Source organism: Corapipo altera, unplaced genomic scaffold (assembly GCF_003945725.1).
Source record: "Corapipo altera isolate COAL_440 unplaced genomic scaffold, ASM394572v1 48b, whole genome shotgun sequence".
In the NCBI taxonomy this organism is placed as follows: Eukaryota; Metazoa; Chordata; class Aves; order Passeriformes; family Pipridae; genus Corapipo; species Corapipo altera.
In genome coordinates this window covers 10,924,209-10,947,848 of record NW_020884884.1, presented here as the reverse complement: position 1 = coordinate 10,947,848, position 23,640 = coordinate 10,924,209, and the positions used below count along the sequence as shown (strand labels likewise).

Here is a 23,640-nt window from a genome sequence, read left to right as displayed (position 1 = left end):
TGTTTTGAGGCAACCCTCAATAATGTTTGCAATGCCATTTGAGATACAAAGCAAAAATGTATTCCATGTTTCATTGCTTGCAGAGGAGGAGGAAGCTGTGCCTCAGGAATTTGACTTCATCCCCCAAAACATCTGATGCTTATCTTGCACGTGAATTTTTGTAAAAATTACATGGATGAAATATTACATGAAATATTTTAATGTCGCTATTAAATTCTGTGTTAAAAATGTATGTCATGTGTGATTATTTATTATTTATAAGCACATATGTAGAAGTGCAAACAGTGTTTTCATTTATTGCTTTTCAGGGGATATAATTTTCAATGCACACTATCCTGACCTGCCACCAGATTTTATCTTTGGAGAGGATGCTGAATTTTTGCCCGATCCTTCTGCCTTGCATGTAAGTACTTTACTGTTTGAGAATTTTACACCATGCATCCTTGCATCTTGACTTTTTTAGAATAGCTTCAGCAACAGAAATTTTCCAACAGTGCAAAATAAAGAAGAAACCTACCTTTTATCTCACTTTTATGTGAGTATAAACAGATTGTTTTGTAATGTGATTTAAAGTTGAATCTGTAAGTGGTGAGGTGGTGTGTGTTAAAGCATTTTAATCAAGACAATATTACCTTTACAGTAACTATTCTGAGTATCTGTTAAAACATGTCTATTTAATATCTGACCATCTTAAATTATCTGTCTCACAAAAAATGACTGATAAATTGTGTCTTTAAAAAGCATTTATTTCTAAAAAAAAAAAGAAGTAGCATAATTTTGTGTAACGATGTTGATTTCCGTTTTCTTGTGAGGAAGCATAGAACCAAGGTAGCATGTTATGGCAACCCCTGCATATATGTATATAAATTATATATATATATATAATTATATATATTATATATATATATATAATATATATGTATATTTATATATGAGATATTTCATTTTGTAGGCTGTGTGTAGGGGTATATAGAAGTCACTGGTAGAAACACAAACCTGGGAAGTGTCTTTTAATTGAACTTCTTGCCTAGGGGAGGGGCTCTTTGCACAGTCCTCTCTCATGCAACCCCTCTTATGCTTAATGAGCATGTCTCCAGAGCTCCCCAGAGCAAGTCAGGCTGTTGTGCTGTGTACAGATGTCATGGTGGAGGAGTGTGAGGCAGTGGCCTCAGAGTTGAACATGTCCTTGATGTGTGACATGGCAAATGCTGGTTTTTGGTTCTATCTTTATTCATTTCATAGTAAGTTATATATAAAAATCTTTAGAGTATTAGTTTGAATAATTATTTTGAGCATACCTAACAGAACTTTTAAAAGGTGAATGTCATATTTCTTTTCTTTCGCCAATCATTTTCCTGTTAATCCCACAAACTCCTTTGGGAAGTAGGTATGGTGCTGATGAACATCAATTTCATTAGGCTTGTTTATAGAAAAGGTTTTACTTTCTATGACAATTCTAAAATTGTTTTCACACTCCTTATTTACCAGTTCTGTTTTCCTCTTTTCCTCTTTTGTTTCACATTCTTACAACCTCCTGAGAAATGTTCATATTAGTAACCACTGTCTGCAGTTGACGTTAAAGGAAAAGGAGGAATTCTTAATGTACTGGAAAACTGAAATTAATAACAAATAGCAAATGAGATATGAAATAAAGACAATTTTGGGCGTCTTGCAGAAATGCTGTTCAGATGGAGAAGCTTGCTGAGAGTGATATGGTGCTGTATTTCTCCTGTGAAAAGGAGTCCCTAGTAGTAGTGATCCACAGGCAAACCTGCAAGAATAAAAACATACTTATTTTTCTTTCTTTCTTTTTTACATTGTTCATTAATGATGCTTCTTTTGGGAGTGTTGCTTTTCTGCCTAAGCACAGAACAAACTTCCTGTCCTCTTTGTTGGAAAGCAACCTGAAGAACCATTCGCTTCTTGATACATAATGAGATATTAACCAGCCAATTTAAAATTAATTAAAGGAAACCAAAGAAGAAATTTGCAAACCAACAGTTTTTGTTTTACGTTAGTCATTATGCCTCTCTATAGCATCCACTAGGTAAATGTAATCACTTTTGATAAGGTCTTTGGTCATTCTCCATCTGATGGTATGGAATGTGTTATCTCCACCTTGCAGTTTTGGTCTGGTCTGTATAGAGTACTTTTGCTTTCACATTTGCTATTTAATGTTCCCTCTGGTTTGTAGAGTTTTTCTTCAGAATGTTACATTAACAATAACTTGGTTATTGTGCTAAATCTTTGAATAGCTCCCTTTTTTCCCACAAATGTGAGAACTGTTTAATGAAGATAATTTTAATCAAATTCTAAGACATTAGCAGAATTCTTTAACGCTTTAACGTATCTTTCTACTGACTAGAAGTAAAATACAGATTAGCACATTGACCGTAATTTAATGCTCCTAATCTTGAGCAATCTTCAAATACTTCTGATGCAACAGTTCCTGGCAATCAAAACAGAATCTACCATGCACAAAAGCATGTAGATTTTATTAAATGAGGAGTACAGTCTCCGAGCAAGTAATATGTGCCGTTGGATCTGTGGGAATTCTGACATTGAGCCTTTATGCGCTGCTCTCGTCTGCCTGAGTGTCTCGTTTTCCAAGAAGTCATCACATGCTGTTGCATGGCTTGAGTCAGGCATTATGCTTAGCTTGAAACAAGAACCAGGTACTCCAGATTCCACAAGCTCGTGTGGCTCTAATAGAAGCTGGCAGTAGACTTCCCTGAAGACATTTGAATGGCTGTGTTGCAGATCAGTCACTCTTCAGTTTCCATGGCCATGGGCAGACTTTCGAGTTAGGTTTTCATTTGACCGTGGTAACAGGTGTTCAGTTAAGCAGCTGTTAGCCAGACAGCTAAAGCAAGATTCCAGAAATACTGCATTTTAAAAAGTAGATGCTGTAGATGAAGAGTTCATGGTATCTTTTTTTTTTTCCCCAGAGAATTCCTAAATGGTTGGGCTGGCATTTCAGCAGTGGGGTGATATGTTGAGCACTCTTGTTATAAGCAGAGATAATCAATGGTGTTCTTTCATTGACAATGCAATTGCAGAATCAAGCTGAAAATGCTCATTACAACTCATCTTTGCTTTTGTGCCTTTCACAAATATTAGACACTTGGGTTTGAAACTCTGCTGGAGTCTCAAGTTCAACACCACAAAAAGTATGCTTCATTATGTGTTTTACCAGAAGTAGTTACTCTGATGGTTGCAGTCTCTGATTGTGTGCATGCTCATCTTCTAGAGTGATGTAGGCATTATGGAGCAACTCAACAGAGGGGCAAGTGGTCCATTTATTTTGGTTTGTCATATAGTATTAATTACAGTCTGGGGGCTAGCTTCTTTAGATTGGTGATGCTGTTCATGCTTAAAGCATTATTAGAAATAAACAGTTTTATTCTTTATTCTCATTAAAAATCTTTTCCTGTTGAATGCATTTGATACCTGTGTGTCTAGTAGGCATAAATAAAATCATCTTCTCAGAATGTAAATAGGAAAGTTCTTCCCTGCTCTAGTGTGTATTCATTTTGGATGACAAGTATTAGAAATGTATTTTAAAAACAACCTATGATTCACTCCGTTCTGATTAAAAATCCAGTTGGCACACAACAAGATTAGTGATTGTGTACGGATGAGATTAATTTGGAGCTCATTACAATGACGCCAGTTTGAGTAACAAGAATTGTTTGTTATGTTAGCCTAGTTGATTGTTAATGTGAGCCAGTTAATAACTGAAGTGCTTATGCAAAATGTTAACCCCATTTTTCCAACGATTTTGAAATATCCTCTGTTTGGAGGAAAAAAAAGAGGAGACAGCGGTAGTGTGTACAAGCTAACAGTAGTGTGTACAAGCTAACTGTCAGTTCAAGGATTTGGGTTTCCAGCTAGTCTTCCCAGAATTATTCTGCCCACCCATCGCTGTCGCAAAGGCTTCATTAGCCTTAGTGGGAATGGAGACAAGAGAACATGAGCGTTTCCTGAAACCTGCTAAGTGCTGAATGTGTCTCTGTGGGGTAGTGTATGGTATATTCCTTGTGGGAATACTTTGTGCTGCATTTGTGTGGAAGGAAGACGTTGTCATCACAGAATTTCAGAGAATGGGCCGCTGCAGTTGTCATGCCGGTACCTAGCGTTGGAAAGATCGTTTCCCCTTGTCTAAGTGCTAATACTGAGTACAGATTGCAGTCATTGTGGAACTGATTGACCTAATTTTGCTACTCAGGTATATTGGCTGTCATGCTCTATATCTTGCAAAGACCAATGTTTGTTTTAAGTTCTTGTATTTGTGCTTATTAGACTCCATATTTATCATTTGGCTATATGATACTGTTGTGAAGGTTGTACTGTTTTCTGTGTCTTTGTTCAAAGTCTTAATCATTATTTCTGTTGGTTGCTGAGAGCTTTTAATGGGTGGTGAAGAGATCCTTTAAATATCTCTCTTCCATTAAGTGTTCTTCATTTATTGTCAGGTGCATGAGACGGATGTTTAACAGTGTCAATTGTTCTCCTGCTCACAGTAACTACAAAAAAGCCCAAAAAACCCTTTATATTAACTAATGCTGTTTGACCTGTTTTGTTTTGAAAAGTCTTTTCAGTTGTATTGTTAGCAAAGATGCAGGTGATATGTGTTCTAGTATGAAAGCCCCATGTAAGGCTATGGCCACAATGGTTTTCAGCGTATGATTTTAAAGTTTAAAGCCACAGTAGTGGGTTCTCTTTGTCTGGGAAATGCGTGGATAGGTTCGAACTGTTTTAACATTGCTGTCTCTTCTGCTTACTCTAATTTCAGATGGCAGCACAAGATTTCATTCTTGGACCCCTAGCCTGCTGCTCTTGTAGTGAAAGCCTTAAATTACTTTGGCTTCAGTTGAACTTGGGAAATTTAAGAAAAACAGAATGCAGGATTGGATCCTGCATGTTATTAGAAGAGAGTTTTTTCCTATTTTGAACTTCTTTATATTCACATTTTTTGTGTTTACTTCTCAGTCATATCCTGACTTTGTATGTCAAGGAGTGTTTTGATTATTTATAATCCAGTGTTATTTATCTTTTAATTCTATAAAACTAACATGAATTCTGAAAACTGTTTATTCCTTTCTCTTTCTATTGATCCCTACCTATTTGTATGTATGGGGGATGTTTGTATGTGTGCATAGCTATTGAAGTATACATACATACAGTCACTGTGGCCTTGCTGAGATTGGTCTGGTGTGGATAGGCAGTGGTAACAAATCACGTTTTATACCACCAGGCAAGTAATTTAATTCAGGAACTTTCCCAGAAGAAGGACTTTATGACTGGTATTGTTGGCGTTTATTGTATACGTTTTTGTCCAATTTTCCAAACAATAGAGATATGCCAGTGCAACATTCCTTTCTAAGCCAGATCTGAAAGAATCTAATTTTGAATGTATATTGATCTGGTTTTGGTGTCTGAGCTCCACACAGTTCCTCAGGGAATCACAAAATCACAGAATAGTTAGAGCTGGAAGGACCCTCTGCAGATCATCATCTATCCCCCTGCCAAGTTGAATAAGTACTGAGTTTAAAAGGAGAAATCCCCAAAAGAGGATTCTGGCTTGGAATCCTCTCCTGGCATAGCCTGACCAGCTTGACTGCAGCCAGCATTCAGAAGGCCCTTCTGAGAAGTCATATGGTGCTCAGAAGAGCGAGTGTTAGGATTGTCTGTGTAGCCATGTGGTAAAGATGGTGACTATATGGTTCAGCAGAAAGAACTTAAGAGGATGGCAGAAAATAAGTTTTATCCTATAATCTGTCCATCTTTGCTTCCTTCAAGGCCTTTCTACACTGGGAAACTATTACTTTTTCTCCTTGTTTTAGTTCTTCTTAATTTCACTTTCAGTCTTTCATTTTTATTTGTCCTTTTTGTCCAGAATTGTTAATATTTATTTATAGGGAGGGCGAGTTAGCTGCCTTGTATTCCTTTGTAATTTTCTGTTAATGTGAAGTCATTACATATATTTACCTTACTTTCTTTTTTCAGAACCTCAGCATTTCCTATCACAGTTTATAAAACATGGTTTTCTATCTCAAAGTGTAAGCAGAAAAGAATATGCTGAGGTCACAAGTTCTGCTTTACTTAGTTGCAACATTTTGGCTGGACTTTTTGCCTAGTGAATCCAGAAATTAAAAAAAAAAAAAATTGCAGTTTGAAACTACTTATTTAATTTTGGGGGAAGAAAATATCTCTTAAACCAGGTAGTTTTGCCTTTCTTGCTTAAATCTTGCTAGTGTAGAAGGCAAAATTAATTCCATTAGTTCTGTAAAGGGCTCCGCAGGGAAACATTTCCTTTCATTTTTTTGGCACAAGCTTATCTGATAATGCAATTTCTCCCTAGAATATGAAAAAATCTAGAATATTAGGTTTTAAAATATAGTATTTCAATCCAAGAAAGACTAACTTTTGGAGAACATTAGGAATGTGAGTGGACCACTTGAGTGAAGGATGGCAGGATGGGAGAAAATGGGGTTTTTTGCCATACTAACTCAATTCCGTGTGATAAAGGACTTATTGTGCAGTAGTAAAATAGGGGGAGAAAAAAATTTATAGTTTTCCATTCATAGCATTGTATTAGGAAAAAATAAAGATAACTTTCATTTGTCACATGAGTTTGACCATCTTTTTCATGGTTACACAGTTAGATGGGCCAGAAGGTTGGACCAGAATAACAGGATGCTTAAATCTTAATGTAGTTAAGGCTGAAAAAGATGTTTAGGCTTACATTTCTTTCAAGCTATATGTGTTTAGTTTATATCTGATTCCAGAGCACTGGCCTCCTGAGTGTCTGGATCTTCTCTTGAATTCATGTTCGATTAATCTTGACTTCGTAATGAATTCACTAATTTCTTAGGTGGGCAACAGTTACTGTGAGGCTTGAGAAAGGCTACTGTCTCTTTGCTAGAACCAAGCTGCATGTTTGAATGAGTATTCTTTCTTTTGCTCCCCTAGGAGCATATCCTGAAATTCTGGTAAGTGGAGGAGGAGTGCTTATATAGCTAGGTGTTAGTCTTAGCCGAGCACTGCAGTATGAACACTAGCAACATTTAATTGCTGGAGTTCTTGCATGGCATGAGGGATCACTGGCTTACCTTCACAGCCTCGCTGTTCTCTGATCCTGAGGTCACTGGAAAGGCTAGAGGTGGGAAAAGCTTGCAACCAATCCTGGATGTGAGAAAGAACTGAGCAGGCTGTTAGTGAGCCAGTACACAAACTAAAGCTTACCCTGTGCCTAAAACTATAGTCTGTATATAGTCAAAACTCTGTTAGGTGACTTTGCCAATATACTTGATTTTTATGTGGTTCAGCAAGGGACCTTTGCGCAAATGAAATCTGAATATATTTCAAACTTAGTAGTTTTGTTTCTTAACACCCTTTATTTAATTTTGGGGTTTATTTAATATACTAGTCCAGTTAGGTACTCTATATTTCAGTCTTCCTGGTCTTCCTTCCAGTTCTTCAGGTTGTTTGTCACAGTTCGTGTGAACTCATTAACTGCAATAGTGCTAGTCGATCAGTCTCTTTATGGGCACAGTGGTTCAAGATTTCCTTTGGAAGTCCATTTAACATCTTATGGTCCTCCAGTCCCCTTATCTCTGATGGGATATTCTCAGAGCCTACAAAATACAGTCAGTCTATATTAGTACCTTGTACTAATGTATCTCGCCTTAAGGATAAGTGAAATCCACCAAAATGAACAAGAGAAAAATCTAAGTTTTGAACTGTGTGCTTAAGATAAGTAACAAATGATGAGGAAGACCATTGAATATTCTTTGAGCAGGCACTGAATCTGCAATTATTCTTGTAGGCAATGACTCTATTGGGTCTGTGGCTTGCTCCCTCCGGATATCAGTTGTTCATGTTGCTGGATGTTTTCAGAAGGGCAACTAACAGTCCATGAAGACAAGACAAGAGCTCTTCCTTTAACTCATCTGGTCTAATAGTTTTCAGAGACTCTGACCACTTTCAGAGACTTTTCACCATTTATCATTTAAGAAACTTTATCTGGCAACTCTTCTATTACCTGTTTCAATCTAAGCAAGCTGAAGACTTCTCAGGTGGAGGTGTTGTGTTAGAGAAAAAATTTGTGCTGCAGCGTAACTTCAGATTGCCACAGATGGCTAAATGTGTTCATTTATTTGTATGTATATATAAATAATTCTTTACTGTGAGGGTGGTGAGGTTCTGGAACAGATTGCCCAGAGAAGTTGTAAGTGCCCCCATCTCTGGCAGTGTTCAAGGCCAGGCATGGTGGGGCACTGAGCAACCAGGTCTAGTGGGAGTTGTCCCTGCCCATAGCAGGGAGCTGGAACTAGGTCGGCTTTAATGTCCCTTCCAACCCAAACCATTCTGTGATTCTATGATGCATAGTACAGCTGCTTTGCAGGAAATACAGTGCTTGCTAGTGGTGAGTGTGGCATAGTGAATTCGAGCATCTCATTCACTTTCAAGTCATAGTTACTTTATACCAAAAATGTTAAGTTAGATATCCCAAGCCAGACTTATGAAAGTAGAACAGCTTTTATGTGGAAGTGTCGGAGTGCAATGATAATGTGTTGGTATTTATAATTCTTTAATGTAAACCAGCAAATTGATAATGTAGTTTTGACTATTTTTTTGCTTCAGTTTATTAAAATATACTTTACTTGAACAATGTTTTCTTAAAAATTGGGGAAAAACATTATTAGAGAAACTGGCAGAAAATTATTGGATTCTGACCCTTAGGTGTGACATTACTGGCACAATACACTCCTCTTCCTTACAAGAGCTCTAGAACAGTAAGAAATAGCATGTCTGGAAGGCAACAACTTTTTAGCTTTCTATAAACACCTTTGCAAGGGTTTTTATTTGTTTGGGTTTGGGTGACTTCTTTTGAGGGGAAAAGATTGACTCTAGCATAGTCTTCCTGAATTGAGAATACTTTTAAGTTCTGTGTAGTATGCCCATTGAGTTCACATTGTTGTGCCATTATAATTCATTTTTCTGTAGGGAAAGTTGCTCATTTCTTATGAATATGCAAGCAGAACAGACTTTTAAATTAACTGATTACAGAAAGTCAGTTAGAAATAGTCATTCTGTCTGATAATGCAGTTTCATATTTGATTACATTCTATACTGTGAGTTCTATTATAATTTGTACTTTTCTGCAGTAGAATTAGTTTAAGTTCAGTGCCCTGCAGGATCTTTCCTTCAAAAGATACTGTTGGGGCAAATAAATGTCTTTGCACTCAGAGTAATTTTTAAAAGATCTTTTCATTTCCCAAATGGAGGAGGGCTCAAGTTCTGTTTTTTCCTTTTTACTGGTCTAAGTTTCAACCTATATTTGTTTCAAAACCTCTCTTTGTTTTATTCATTCTTTACATGCTTTTATGTCAGTGTTTCCTTGTTATCTTCCATTTCAGATCCTCAGGCGTATCTGCTCTGTTTTAGAGATAACTACAGAAATATAGTTCAAATTTAGTCAGCATCTTGAATCTTTCTTTTGCCATAAAAGTGTTCATACAACTTTACATGAATTTTTTCGTATACCTGTATCTTCCCAGAGATACAACTTTTATTTCTATAAAGGAACCAAATGAGTGTCCTTATGCTGCTTTTTAGAGAAGAGATAACTAATTTGCAATAATTTGTCCTGTATGGTAGAGAAATAATTTTGATTTTCAATGTCTTCTGATTTACACTATGGTATTTTGTAAATGTCTTCTTTAGGGACTGTATTTACAAGATCATATAAATTCTCTTTACTACAAATGTGAAAATGAAGATGGCAATACTGCTTGGCCAGCAAGATCCACCATGTTATATATTGATTTTAATTTATAGGATTTTGGGACGAGAAAAAATGGTAGAAGAAAACAGTTCTGCATGTGCCACCCAACGATAAATACTCAAGGGATGTTAATGGATGCTGTCCAAAACATTAGCTGTGAAGGTTCTGCCTTTTTGCTGTCGCTAAAATTAATTGTGTTGACAGGAAGGGAAAAAAACCACAAGAGCTGATAAGTGTGAAAGACTTGCTATTTAAAAGGGACTCTAGAGGTAAAGCATTAACAGTGGTCTATTCTCTGGTCCACTGAGGGTCTGAGGAGTTGTTCACACTACCATCATGGCATGATAAGTAAGTCTTTAGGTAAAAGATGCATGTGTGTAATGCCTTGTGTGGAAATTAGTCTTGTCTTCATGCGTTGTTCCTTTTAGTTGCCATGTCTAGTTAAATATGTACGCCTCTGGTAACTGACTCCCAAGGGAAAGAAATGCAGTGTACTTATGTGGATTAACTAATGATTAGTGTGTTGGATTCCCTATGCCGGAATTTGTATGTGCTGAGGGATTTTAGAAATTCCTTCTCAGACCAGGTAAAGGTACCACTTGCTTTCTGAGAGAGGTGTGCTGAGATGTCTGGAAAGCAACAAAACTTGCTCTAATCCCTTAGGAAAGTTGGACAAGAAACATTTATGTGCCAAGTTTTTTGGAGATTAATTAGATAGTAAGCAGTTGTAGCTTTTAAGGGCCTGATTATCTTGTAAGAGAGCTCTGTGGGAAAAGCAGGCAGACTTTATCAGGAAGAGTGCACAACTTGAAAATGTTCTTCTGGGCTCAGCTTCACAGATTCTTCATTTCCAGAGCACCCTTAACATACCAAGATCAGCTGCCTCTTAACTGCTCTTACAGCAGGGAATACAAAAAAATTTGTAGTAACTTTTGGAAGTTGAGTTCTTTCCTTTTTCAGGTGAATGGTACTTGAGAGACAGTGTCTCATTTATTCTAGGTAAATGCAGAACTGAGTGTTCTCCATGTGTCAGATTTGCTGGAATTTATTTTAGAGTTGCTTTAGGTATTGGATCGTTAATCAAGGATCACACTGCATAGCCAGTGGAAAAAGAAAAAGGGAAAAAAATTTTAAATAAGATGTAAAGTGCTTTTCTGAAAGGAGAAATAATTTCTTAGTATGTTGTTTTCCTGCACTGGATTTTCATGCTAATTCAAGTCCTTCAGGTATTCAGGATTTTGACTAACCATTTATAAGATATTGTAATTTCTGCATACAGTTTTCGCAGCCTCTTGCTAAAAATAAAAATTAAAATTAAGTACTTGCAATCCCAAGCTTCGGTTTGTGCAAACTTTTTGTTATACACAGTAGCTACTAGAGCACACAAGGTTTGTAAGTTCTTTGGTTGTATTTGCAATGACAAAAATGCTCCTGAGTCGGAACTGTTTTTATGAAATGTTAAGTTTTCATGTTTGCTTGGGCCCAAAAATGATCATTTCAAGCAGATCACTCCAGAAAATTGTTCCAGTGGTGCTTCGGGGGAGAGGCATATGAAGAACCTGTGAAAATAAGATGACAAGTAGATGGCATGTAGGTTTACAGTGATTGATATGAAGCTGCAGCCTGTAGGATGTTTAAGTGCTGGCTGCTAAGAAACTGAAGCCTTTGAAGTATAACACTCCAGCCCTGCAAATACTGTGAAAAATATCTGTTGATAGAAAGATGTGAGCATATGGTAGATAATTATCCTGTGCCTTTTTCTGTGAGCAAAATCCCTGTGGTGGCCTATGAAGATTACAGCAAAGCAGGGACTGAAACCAGATATGCAAGTTTCTAGACTAATGTTGTAACCACTGGACCCATATCTCCTCTGTATTTATGTGGAGGATAAGTGCTGATATCAAAATGTGATCTTTCTCATTTCAGGTAAAAACTTACATTGATACTGATTTTTAACCACTGTAGGATGAAAGTTGTGTGCATGTGGTATGCAGAGATATAAACAAAATGCAAATCTGTACTTAACATTATTCTCTATGATAATTCTGGATAAGAGATTCTACAGAAATGCAATACCACTGTTATGGGCTTGGGAGGTTTTGTTTACTGACATTTTCTCATGAAAGTTAATTTCATGCTTAGAAATATAAAAGTACACTAACTTAAAATAAGATCTTGCTGTTATTTCCTGTAGTATAGCCAGGAAAAACAGTTACAATCTGTCTTCTTTAAAATCACATTCCTGGAAGATATTCTGGCAACCTGGATATTTAAACACATTTCAAAGAAAAACAACTTCAGATCAATTAGAAATTGTTACCGTATTTTCTTTCTGATAGTGTAGAATTATAGTTTGCTGCAGACATTGCCTGGAGTTGTGAAATAAGCAATAACCTGTGAAGGAGACTATGAATTATCAGCTTTGTAGAATGTGAGGTGCATTGTATTCCAAAAAAATGGGGAAGTAGGTAATCGCAGACACTGAGTAGCTTGTATAGGTTCTTGATTAGCTTTTTTGGAAGGATGAAATAAAGACTACAAAACACAAAATGTTCCAGAGCAAAATTTAAATGTGGTTTCTTTGCCAAAAGTTGAATAGTATGGCTACTTTGGAAAGTTAAATTCTTCATGTCTTTGCTAGTAGAGCTGAGAAGCTACTTTGTTGGGGGGGTTTTCACTTGCCTCACCTGTAAGAAGATCTCACTAGAACTGATACTGTCTGGCTGCAAATTTTTCTTGTCTTTTTTGGAAATCCAGTTGGTGTCAATGCTACTCATTTAAATGAGTTTCTGTTGAAATGTCTTAAATTGCACTCTGTGGGTGGCCTTATAACAGCTTTACTCTGCCTCTTTATACCATGAATTAATTTTCTCAACTCTTCGGTCATGTCTGATTTTCGAAAAACCTTCCTTATGAAACTGTTTTCTTACTATGCACGCAGCTTCTGTCAGGAGGCAGTATCAAGAGCCAGGGAATTCTCAGATTGACTTTGCAGCCTGAAAACATCTCTGGGGTTACGCTCCTTAGTGAAAACCAATGCTCTTTGGTGAACTTGTTTAACTTAGTATCTGGCAGTTCAACAGAACTCCTGAATCACTTGGATTTCTCCAGTGTAGACACAATTTACTGGATGCCTATGGTCTATTAATCTCTGTTTAATAACTGAATATTATTTTTCAATTCATCTGCCGCATAACATGACCTGGAGAGCAAACTATGTGGATGTACATGGTATTGGGTGATTACTTTAAGGTCTAGATTACTATTTTTTCGAAGACCTTTTCTTGAAACTTAGTCCAATAAGAAAAAAATCAGCTATTGCCAGGGAAACTTCTGCCACATAAGAATATTTAACTTACTTATGTTAAATTGCTTACTCAGGGATAGTTATTGACCATCTTCTGTATGACAGTAGCTACAACTGTGTGGGCAATGGTGCTTCCAGAGTCTGATCTCTATCATATGGAAGTTCTCATTCCATTACTTTTCCTGTAGACCATTTTGAATTTATCCCTATTTAGGTTGGATATTAGAAAAAGGTTCTTCACCTAGAGGGTGGTTGGGCACTGGAGCAGACTCCCCAGGGCAGTGGTCAGAGCATCAAGCCTGACAGAGATCAAGAAGAGTTTGAATGATACTCTCAGGCACATGGTGTGACTCTTGGGGATGGTCCTGTGCAGGGCCAGGAGTTGGAGTCGATGATCCTTGTGGGTCCCTTCCAATTCAGCATATTCTGTGATCATTTTGAATTCATTCCCTAATTGGAAAAATAGGGATTAGCCACTTTTCACAGATGACATTTATCAGGCTTTTGTGTCCACAATATCTCCTAAGATGAGGCAACAATTGATCTTTTTAGAAAATAAAAGTTGCACAAGTTGCAGTATGGGCAAGCCAAAAGCCATAAGTAAAGATTGAAATTAAAAATTAAAATGTTGAAATTAAGATCTGAAACATGAATTTGCTCCTAGTTTTAGTGGAGATCATGGGGATACATACAAGGAGTGTTTAGACAGTAAAGAATTGTTTAATTGAGCCTCCATCTGTGTCTTTAGAAATGACAGGTAAGTTCTTCAGGGATGCACTGAAAGAATTGTAACGTTAAAGATGGTCATAACCAATCTGAGATGTGCATTAAGCCTTCACATGAGATGAGCATGAATGCATAACTAGTTGCAGATGCACAGTTTGAACTGATTCATACTTGTATATTGGTGTACAGTGGACTGTTTTCAGTCTGGCTGGCTAACTATTGAGTAACTTAGTGAGTTTGCACTGCAGAGTGCACTTAAAGATACCTATTGTCAAACAAGGAAAGGAATTGTATCCAAGTCTAGATTTCTTTATTTTAAGTGCATTAGTGATTGTTATATTTGATTAACTCTCTGGAAAGTCTGTAGAAATTTCATTTCAAATTAGGCAGGATTTACTGAGTAAAATATGTAACTCAGTCTGTCAGTACCTGTGCTCATTATTTTCCACATAAAATTCATTTAAATCACAATTTTATGGCAAATTCAGAGAAAAACCTCTCTTTTCAGCATGCACGTGATTTTGGTAAAATGATGTGAAAGTATAAATTTGTGAGCAAGGCAGAAGGAGATTTTGATAGAAGCCACAGAAAACAAGTCTTTTTCTGTATACATATTTGCTGGTTATTTCTTTAATTGTGTTTTTCATACCTTCTTGGCTTCAACAATCAATCTGTCTGTGGTTGTATTTCCAGGTTTTTCTCAAGTTCTAACAACTAAACCTCATAATTTTGAAGTTGCATTCAGAGCTTAATTCTCATACAAGATGGGAGTTTTGTGGCAGAACTTGAAGCTGTAGAACACAAACACCAGTAGCTCACTCTGTTCTTATGCTTTAAATATTTTTAAATACAATCTCTTAAAAAGCTGGATTGGCTAGGGCTGGAATGCAGCCTTCAGGCAAACAATCAAAAAATGAAGTGCACAGGCTACTACTGTTTTTGCTCCAAAGCCTTTAGTTTAAGATTTTGCTGATTAAAACGATTTCCCAAGTCTAATTTAGAAGATCCTTTACCTTTAAAAAAGGAGGTCAACTTCCTGTTGCAGGGGCACTACTCTCATCAACTGAAGTTACAAATACTTGTGTGTTCTCGGAATAATCTTTATAATGCTGAAATTGTAGCACTGAAGACACTCTAAAAGGGATAAACTTGACAAACATCAAAATTCTACCTTAGGTTTCAACGTATATATTACAGGTAGTTGCTTACTTTAATTTCAAAACTAGAAGGAAGATTAAAGAAGGTGCTCTTTGAAACTGAGAACAATGTAGCACATATTTTGACATACTGATGAAATTGGATCACAGTAAAATTGTTTAAAAGTATTTTCAAGTGAATGAACCTAATGCTTAGGGCAGATAAGGTACACTAAGATATGTAAAAAGAAATTTCATACATAAACATGGCATTGTATTCAGTGGTGTTTGTGTTAAAATTTATGAGTTTAGGTCTTCTGAAAAGAACAACCCTTCTGCAAAGTTAGCAAAATGAGTAGAAATACAATGGCCATTGCCAAATAACAAGCACTACAATAATAAATTCTAAAGCTAAAAATTATTTATATAAACTACAACTCGTGTTACAGAAAATTTGTGTAACCATTGTATGTTTACTCTTTCATCAGTGAGAATATGTTGTATATGGGGTGTGTAGTTGAATTTTTCTCCAGGTGATTTATTTTTATAACCACTTTGTACTTTGAAACTTTAGTTACTGAATGAAAGCTGTTTAGTAAGGATCCTACAGTCAAATCATTCATTTTAATTCCTGTAGCTTTAAGGCAATACAAAATAAGCAGTTTTGATGCAGTGTTCTTGAATTCTTTGAAGAGAGCACTACTCTAACTCTGTGCTGCAAAACTGACAATGGATTTCCTCTTGCTCTTTTTTTGTTAGGTAGTATAACGTTATTTAAAAAACAAAAGGTTCAGTTGCATTTAGGTCAGCTATTAAAATATTGTTGGTCATTTCCTTTGACAGAACATTTCTATTGTGTTATACCAATGTCATTAGGAGGAAAGGTTATTCCCACTTGTCTGGCTGATATCAATACATACTGGCATATTACATCCTCTGGCTTTCTGGAAATGCTTTATTTGAACAGCAGCTTGGGAACAGGAAATTTAAGGTTATACTCAGTCTGGTTTCAGACTGCATGACAGAAAATGTGTTTCCTAGAAGATGCTGTCTACCTGACAGATTTTCTCTAGGATTTTATAGAATCGGATAAGCTTAAATGGTTTCAAGTTGAGAATAAATTTTTACCAGCTGTAGATGACAGACAAGGCAGAACAAGGCTTTCAGTCACTCTGTAGTATGTATTTGAGGAACTTACATGAAACACGTTAGTTTCTTCCCCATTCAGCAGTTACTCTGGAATGTAGTTTACCTTTTAAGATATGGCACTGATAATAGTCCTGTTTTATAGGTCTTCCCGCTGTCTAGGAGGGGGAAGAGCAGAGTACTTTTGTGTCAAGCTGTGGTCAAATGTCCGGTCTGTGGCACTGTGGTAGCTTCTAAAGGCAGAGGTTCAAGGATAGCAAAGGCAGAGACTCGACGACTTCTCTGTGCAACCCATTCACTTGTATTTGTTGCTTTTGGTGTTACACAAAATATAAATAGCTTGTGTATTGTGGGGAATATGGTTTTATCCATGTTCATTCATTTATGTAACCTTGCTTAAGAAATGCCATTTTTTGTATGTTTGAATAGAAGGCAGACTTAAGATATCTACTTCAAAGTACAGAAATATTTTCTGCCCTTTCATTGTAGAAAATGCTGCATACCAAAGCAGTTTTTTCAATGAAGAGGCAAAACATGGCCATTGATTTTTTTTGTCCTTGTTGAAGAATGCAAATTATGCATATAATTTGTTTATGAAATGTCTGCAACTTACAGGACAAAAGTAACATACTGTCTGTAACTCTGCTGAGTACAGATACAGATAAGAAGTTGTATGTGAAGCTATTATATTATATCTTCACTTAATTGTAAAATGCGGGCATCTTTGCCAGTTCTGAGTTTCTTAATGTTCACTGTACAATCCATGCAATTTAAAATCCTGTTGGAATGAGTTTGTTGTCAAATGTCTGTGTCATATACAGCCTTCCAGTACCTAAAGAGGCTTTCAAGATACCTGGGGAGGGACTTTTTACAAGGGCATGGAGTGGTGGGAGAAGGAGTAACAACTTTACATTGAAATAGGGTAAGTTAAAATTAGGTATAAGGAAGAAATTCTTTACTGTGAGTGTGATGAGACACTGGGACAGGTTGCCCAGAGAAGCTGTGAATGCCCCATCCCTGGAAGTGTTGAAGGCCAGGTTGGATGAGCAAACATGGTCTAATGGAATGCGTCCCTCCCCTGAACTAGATGATCTTTAAAGTCCCTACCAACCCAAACCATTCCGTGATTCTATGAAATACAGATTAATTTTGCTTATACTCAAAAATGACCAAAAGCCACATGACAGCATTAACATACTCTGAGCTTGCATCAAGAAGACTCTCTTGAGGAACCATGAATGAAGCGTATGAGGACCTAAGTACTTTTGCATCAATACTGTCTCATACTCTAAGAGCAAAGGGTATAGGTGGGTCCTCATCTGCCTTGCACATAGGTCCATTTTAGGTCAACTAGATGTAGGCATGCATGGGTCATGTTAGGCATGATTTGTAACGTCAAATACTTTCCTGAATAAAACTTACTGTGCACAGAAGACTGGTCCAAGCCAATGTTAAGAGCGGTTAAACTGAGTGATAACATTGCTACTGTGCTACTGACAGTTATCTTAATTGTATTAGCATTTTTATTTATGGTAGTTGTGTTTCTTGAAAGACAGTCAACTTGTAATAAAAATTTCCGCGAGGCACATTGAAGAGACTTGTGTGTGTGGATGGCATTTGTGTTAAGGGGATGAGTCAAGGTAACTCTGGTGAAGAGACGGTTAAGGTGAAATAAATCACAATGTCGAGGCAAGAGAAGAGAACCCGTTTGGTCCATCACTGTGAATACTACAGCCACTGTTTGAATAGTGAAGCAGAGCAGTTTCTATAGTTGGTGTCAATTTGGCATATTCACTTGGTTGACTGCTTTTTAAATTAGTTACTGTGCAGAGTGTGCTTACCTAATGCTTGTATGTTTCATATCAGTCATCACGTAATTCAAATTTTTCAAGTTCTCAGATGCAACAGTATAATTTTAGGAAAGAATAAAATGGTAATTCAGACCTGTGTATGCCTAGTAGTAGCCCTGTTATCAGTTTTATGGTAGGTCTCCTATTCGACATTAAGTTTTTGCTGTTTCACCTGGTTTTCTTCTAAAACATGGTAGAACCTTTCCATTTAATATTATGGTTTAGCTTTGTCACAAAGCTCCCGTGTGCATATGTGCCTCTCATATCAGTACAGAAGGGGGATTGCTTGTCTTTCTGTTGCTGTCAACAATTCTGATCTCCGTTCTTTTCTAATTCAACAGAATTTAGCTTCTTGGAATCCTTCAAACCCTGAATGCCTCCTGCTTGTTGTGAAAGAGCTTGTGCAGCAGTATCACCAATTTCAGTGTGGCCGATTACGTGAGAGCTCTCGTCTCATGTTTGAATATCAGACGTTACTTGAAGAGCCTCAATATGGAGAAAACATGGAAATCTATGCTGGCAAAAAAAACAACTGGGTAAGCTATTATTTCAGCTAAAATGCTTTTAACAAATACAACTCTTGCCTTGGAAAACTTGAGTTCTTATTGTGGATTGTCATACTTTCTATTTCTATTTCTACTTTCTATTTCTATTTCTATTTCCAATGGAGAAAACTTCTATTTGACTCCAAATGATTTCTATACTCCCTGTTTTGTATGTTGCTGTGATTCCATTACCTTGGTTGAACCAGATTTCCAGGTGAGCCACTGCTTTTGAACCTGGTGTTTGTTCGTCTGATTTATAGATGAAAACTTTGAAACTGTTGAAAAGCCTGTACAGTGTTATGTGGAAGTTTGAGTTAGCTCTGAAGATTTGAAAGGTAGAATAACAGTGTTGGTATGACACCCTGCCAGCCAACCAGCCTGCTTGGGGGTAGGATGTGTCAGGATGTGCTAATGATACATTATGATTGAGTTGATTTAATTGGTAGCTGCAGCTGACAGTATCTCTCTCGCACTTGTCTAAGCTGAGGAGTTTTGGGAACCCATACTGGAGAGGAAAAACTAACCCAACTTAATTTTCTGCAAAAAGAGGCAAGATGTGCTAGAGCAGTGACTTTGTAGGGCCATGCGTTCATAAGACAGTCAGACAATAAAATGGCATGTCTGTTTCCTGAAGTTATATCCCTTGCATGGGAAATGTGCTGTGCTGTATAGAAACACTCTGTGTATGCCATCTCAGCCTTCTAGAATGAGGCCACTGGCAATGGAGACATTTTGGTTTGTGTGTGAATTGTTTGGGTTTTTTTAATCGATCTCTGCCACAGAGTAAGCTTTGAAAAATCAGGGTTTTTTCCACTGGTAAAATATTTATCATGGGAAGTTTAGAGTAAGATATGTCAGGAAATATCTAATGGTGGTTATGATGAATGTGTTTCCCTCTTGCTTACAGAAATGGCGTACTCTTGAGATAAACTGGCCTTCAGAAGCAGTATCTTCTGAAATAGATGCAGTCTGAAAATTGATGAAAATTCAGCACTCCTGTTAGCAGGGCCTAGAATTCAGCTTTGTATCACTTTAATCATCCTTAAGTTACAGGTGATGCAAGGATGTTTTCTTTACAACTGACACTACTTACATGCATCTGTTTTTCTTTTCTTAGACAAGTAATCTAAGCTTTTTTTATTTTAACCCAAGTAAAATTTTCTTCATCAGAGAAATTCAGATTTTTTTTTAATGTTTATATATCATAATATTTCATTAAAATTAATTTGTTCATAAATTTTATTCTCTGTAGCTTACATCACAAAAAAATTGTTACATCTCTAAATTTTATTAGAGTGGTTTATTGAAGTACAGAAGGCTTTCTAAACTGTACTGAGATTTTATCATAGACTTTGCCAGCTGCAAAAATTCTCCTCAAGATGATAGAAAATTAGGGCTTTTCTCCTTTTTCCATAGGAAAGACATATCTACTCAAGCCTTTTGAATCTTTGGTGACTGAATAAAAAACTTTTTTTTTTAAATTTGAAATACTGTCTTAGTTAAAAGTATACCAGTAAAATATATCTTAAATACTTTTTGAGTTAAATGCTTTTCATCATTGCAAAGCTATTTTGGAGGTTTCCATAGCATATACTTTGTTTTCCAAGTTTACATTCTCTGTCAATAAGATTCTTGTGAGTCCTGTTTGGAGATTCTATGAACCTGGTATCTACATGACAGAGGCTTGTTTATTAGTGTCCTAAAACAAAACTATGAAACTAACTTGTGTAGTTCTCCTTCCTGTCCTTTGCAACTGTTTTGTTAGCCTTGAGGATTGGCAAATTAGGAGCGTTTTTTCAAAAAGCAGGAGGTAAACTGCCCATTATCTCCTCTGCCTAGAAGTCATTGAAATTCATGTTGTTGCTGTCTATCAGGAATCGATAGTAGTTCAGCAGATTTCTGAAATAAAAGTATTATAAAATCAATCATCTTAGGTGTGAGTTAAAACAACTTGGGAGAGGAGGCCTGAATTTAGCACTGTGTACGAAAATGGAACAGAAATTCGCTTTTATACCTTTGTTCCATTATCTCTAATTTCCTGAAGTGATCTCCTAGATCTATGACAAATAGGCAAACTATTATTTAGCCTAGTAACTTCATGCTGGCACAGTACCAGTTGGTGCAGGAGCACATTAAATACCTAATTTCTCAGTGCTGTAGCCAGAAATTCATCATTCTTGACTGATGTCTGGATCCATCTGTTTGGGGATGGGTAGGCGAGCACCATGGACAGGGCCTGCTCCCTGTCTGGCCAGAACACTCTTGGAAGTAATACTTAACAAAATAATCTTGATCAAATGGCATAAAAAACCTAAACTGAAAGTCCGCTTTGTGGAGCAGCTGATGCTTTTATTAGAGACCATTCATCTGTTCAGTGACTATCCCAGTTCATCAGACTCTGTATTTTACTAGAAAAAATTCTGGATTTTATGGGAAATGTTGTGTGGCATTTTTGTAAGTCCAGAAGAGAAGCTCTGTATATAATATCCATTTCACTCTGAACAAAAAGCAAGCACCTTGACTGTCACCATAGCAGTCCTCATGTTTTATGTGTACAAGTCAGTGATTTTTCTGCATGAATAAGTAATCTAGCATTAGAAAGTTGTCATCTGTCCTCACAAGTGATATCATCAGGAAGGGTTTCAGAGCTGAAATTTAATATACACTCACTTCTTGTTGCATAGTGTTTCTGTGAGCGATTTCTTTGCCTGTCTCGTGTGACTAGGAGGGACAAATTTTAAGGGCAGTTCTGAGCTGGCTGGCAGCAGGGTGGATTACAGTCCAGCATCACACAAACCCTTATGGCAAATGATATAACTTGAAAGGGTACCATTGGAAAGATTTCGATTGTGTTGCAGGTCTTGTTTTTTCTTGTTTAGTGACTTGAAGGTAGAATGAGTTATCTCTAGTTCATGCCTGGTAGGTAGACCAAGAAACAAATTGGCACTGACATTAACATTTTTTATTCTATGTCTGCCTAATACAGCATCTCTCTCTATATATGCTTACTTGCTTGGGGTGAAATCTTTGCTTAATTTAGTCATGACATAAATGAAGGAATTTTTTTCCTTCTCAGTTTTGTTTCATGTCAATACCACAGAAAATAATGTGCTGAGCAAACAATCACTTATATTCCTCAGCTGCCCTGCTTAGCAGCTTACTATTCATTTTGGAAAGGCAGTTTCCATTGGCTTTGACCTCCAGTACTTTCTCAGAAAGGCTTCTGCATCGACAAGCTGATTTCCTTCAGGGTTTTGTTCGGCCAATTCCTTTCTGAATCAGTATGAATAGCATTTGATGTGGTCCATCATTACAGAGGCTTGTGGTCTGGTAGTATATGGCCAGTGACAACCTTCATGTTGTCCGTTATGCTGAGCTCAAAGCAGTTGATGGATGAGCACAGCTAATTAACAGGGAAGGCAAGAGTACTGACTGTTTTGCAAAAGCATATGTCAAGTTTTTGGTACCAGTACAGGACACTTTGAATGCTTTCCTCTTAAGGAGTTTAGCCTTTGGCAAGCTGTCCTCATAGCTGTGTGGTGTTCTTGTGATGGCATCTACTACATGTAGTAAGGCAGTGACCCAAAAGGTATCTGTCTGACATCTGTATTTTTCTTCTCGCTATGCAAAATATTTAAAATATTAAAATGAAAATTAGGTGCAGACAGGTATGTTCAGGAAATAGCAAAGTAGTGTATATGTGTTACTGTGGTAGAGCAAATGCTGAATTTTCATGGAGCTTTGATTTGTCCCTTTGCTTGTTAAAATGGAGTGCTGTTTTTTAAAAATTGTATGTCAACATATAACTAAGTAGCATGTATATGTCAAAAATAGGGCAGTGTTAAAGAGTTTTGCTAACTTGTCTCAAGTTTTCCCAATTTTTTGTACTTAACTGCATAAAATCAATGTTTAACACTTTCTTTGCTACCAATTCAGCCTACTGAACAAATATAGCTGCTGTGTGGCCGCTTTATTGAACAAAAAATAAAGGTAACAAAAAACTAATATGGAGGAAATCAGGCAGGCATTTGTTTTTAAAAAACAGTCAACTTCGTTGCTTCATAACCAGGTGGTCAAAGTCTGGTTTTAAGGAAGTATATGAAACAGAAAGGAAATCCTTTCCATTTCCTTTGCATACACTTTATACATAAAAAAAGAGCAACGTGTAGGGGACACTTGGCAAATTTTTGATAAACAGTTGTCAAGGTGTTGAGAGTTACATAATTCTGAAATTGTTTATAACCTTCTAATTCAGTTCTTTATGTTTATTCAGAGGACACCTGATACATTCTCACCTTTCTCAACACAAATTCTATTATGTATATCTGCAGTGTTTGTAAAGGTGCCTCTGTTATATCTATATACTCTTATAAATTTGTCAGGATTTTAGCTTTGCTTTCAGACCATTTGCAGGTCCCACCAGACCTTTGTCCGGAAATCAGTACAGCCAAGATACATCTATATTTAGGGTGGAACAAAGTATAGTCTGATTTTTGTCGTGCACATTGTTTTGTTCTAACTACTTTTTGCTGTTGACTTACTGGCAATGATGTTTTATGGTTTTTAAGATGTTTTGTCATGTAACACCTATGAAATCTGTAATATTTTTTTTTCCTCTTCAGTAATTCTATTCAGCAATTTTGTTTTGAATCTCAACCCTTCTGTTTGGTATGAGCTCTTACTCATTTTTCATCAGAACATTTGTAGTTCTGTTTTAACCACCAGATCTCATTCGTGTTACCTTTTTTCCACAGACTGGAGAATTCTCAGCTCGCTTTCTCTTGAAGTTGCCTGTTGATTTCAGCAATATTCCTACATACCTTCTCAAGGTAAAATGAAAGTCCAGGTTGACAGTATTTGTGAGAGTATGAATTATTGAAATCTTCTTAGTAACTATTTTGACTTTCCCATCTTCCTGCTTTCTTAGAGTTTGTAAGTCCACCGTTTCTACATGTGGTTGGATTATGTTTTGGAAAGGTGATGTTGGACATACTGTTGTTTTATGTGCCACTTTTCCAAGTAGTCAATATATACCTATGAAGGACCTTGCAGGATTTAGGTTATTGTAAAAGATGGACTGCAATGCAGATGTTCTGGGTTTTTACACGCTGTGATGCGTAACAAACTCTTGACCCTA

General features: G+C 36.7%; 1 protein-coding gene across 3 annotated transcripts in view; it reads left to right on the top strand.

The window, feature by feature from the left end:
• The window catches only part of BABAM2 (BRISC and BRCA1 A complex member 2), a 168,913-nt gene that overhangs the window by 32,337 nt on the left and 112,936 nt on the right, over window positions 1-23,640 (top strand). For all 3 annotated transcript variants that reach the window (XM_027641655.1, XM_027641654.1, XM_027641656.1), the window contains exons 4-6: window positions 309-403; window positions 18,300-18,494; window positions 23,258-23,332. In XM_027641655.1, coding sequence (XP_027497456.1) covers window positions 309-403; window positions 18,300-18,494; window positions 23,258-23,332 — 365 coding nt within the window. The remainder of the gene's footprint in view (window positions 1-308; window positions 404-18,299; window positions 18,495-23,257; window positions 23,333-23,640) is intronic.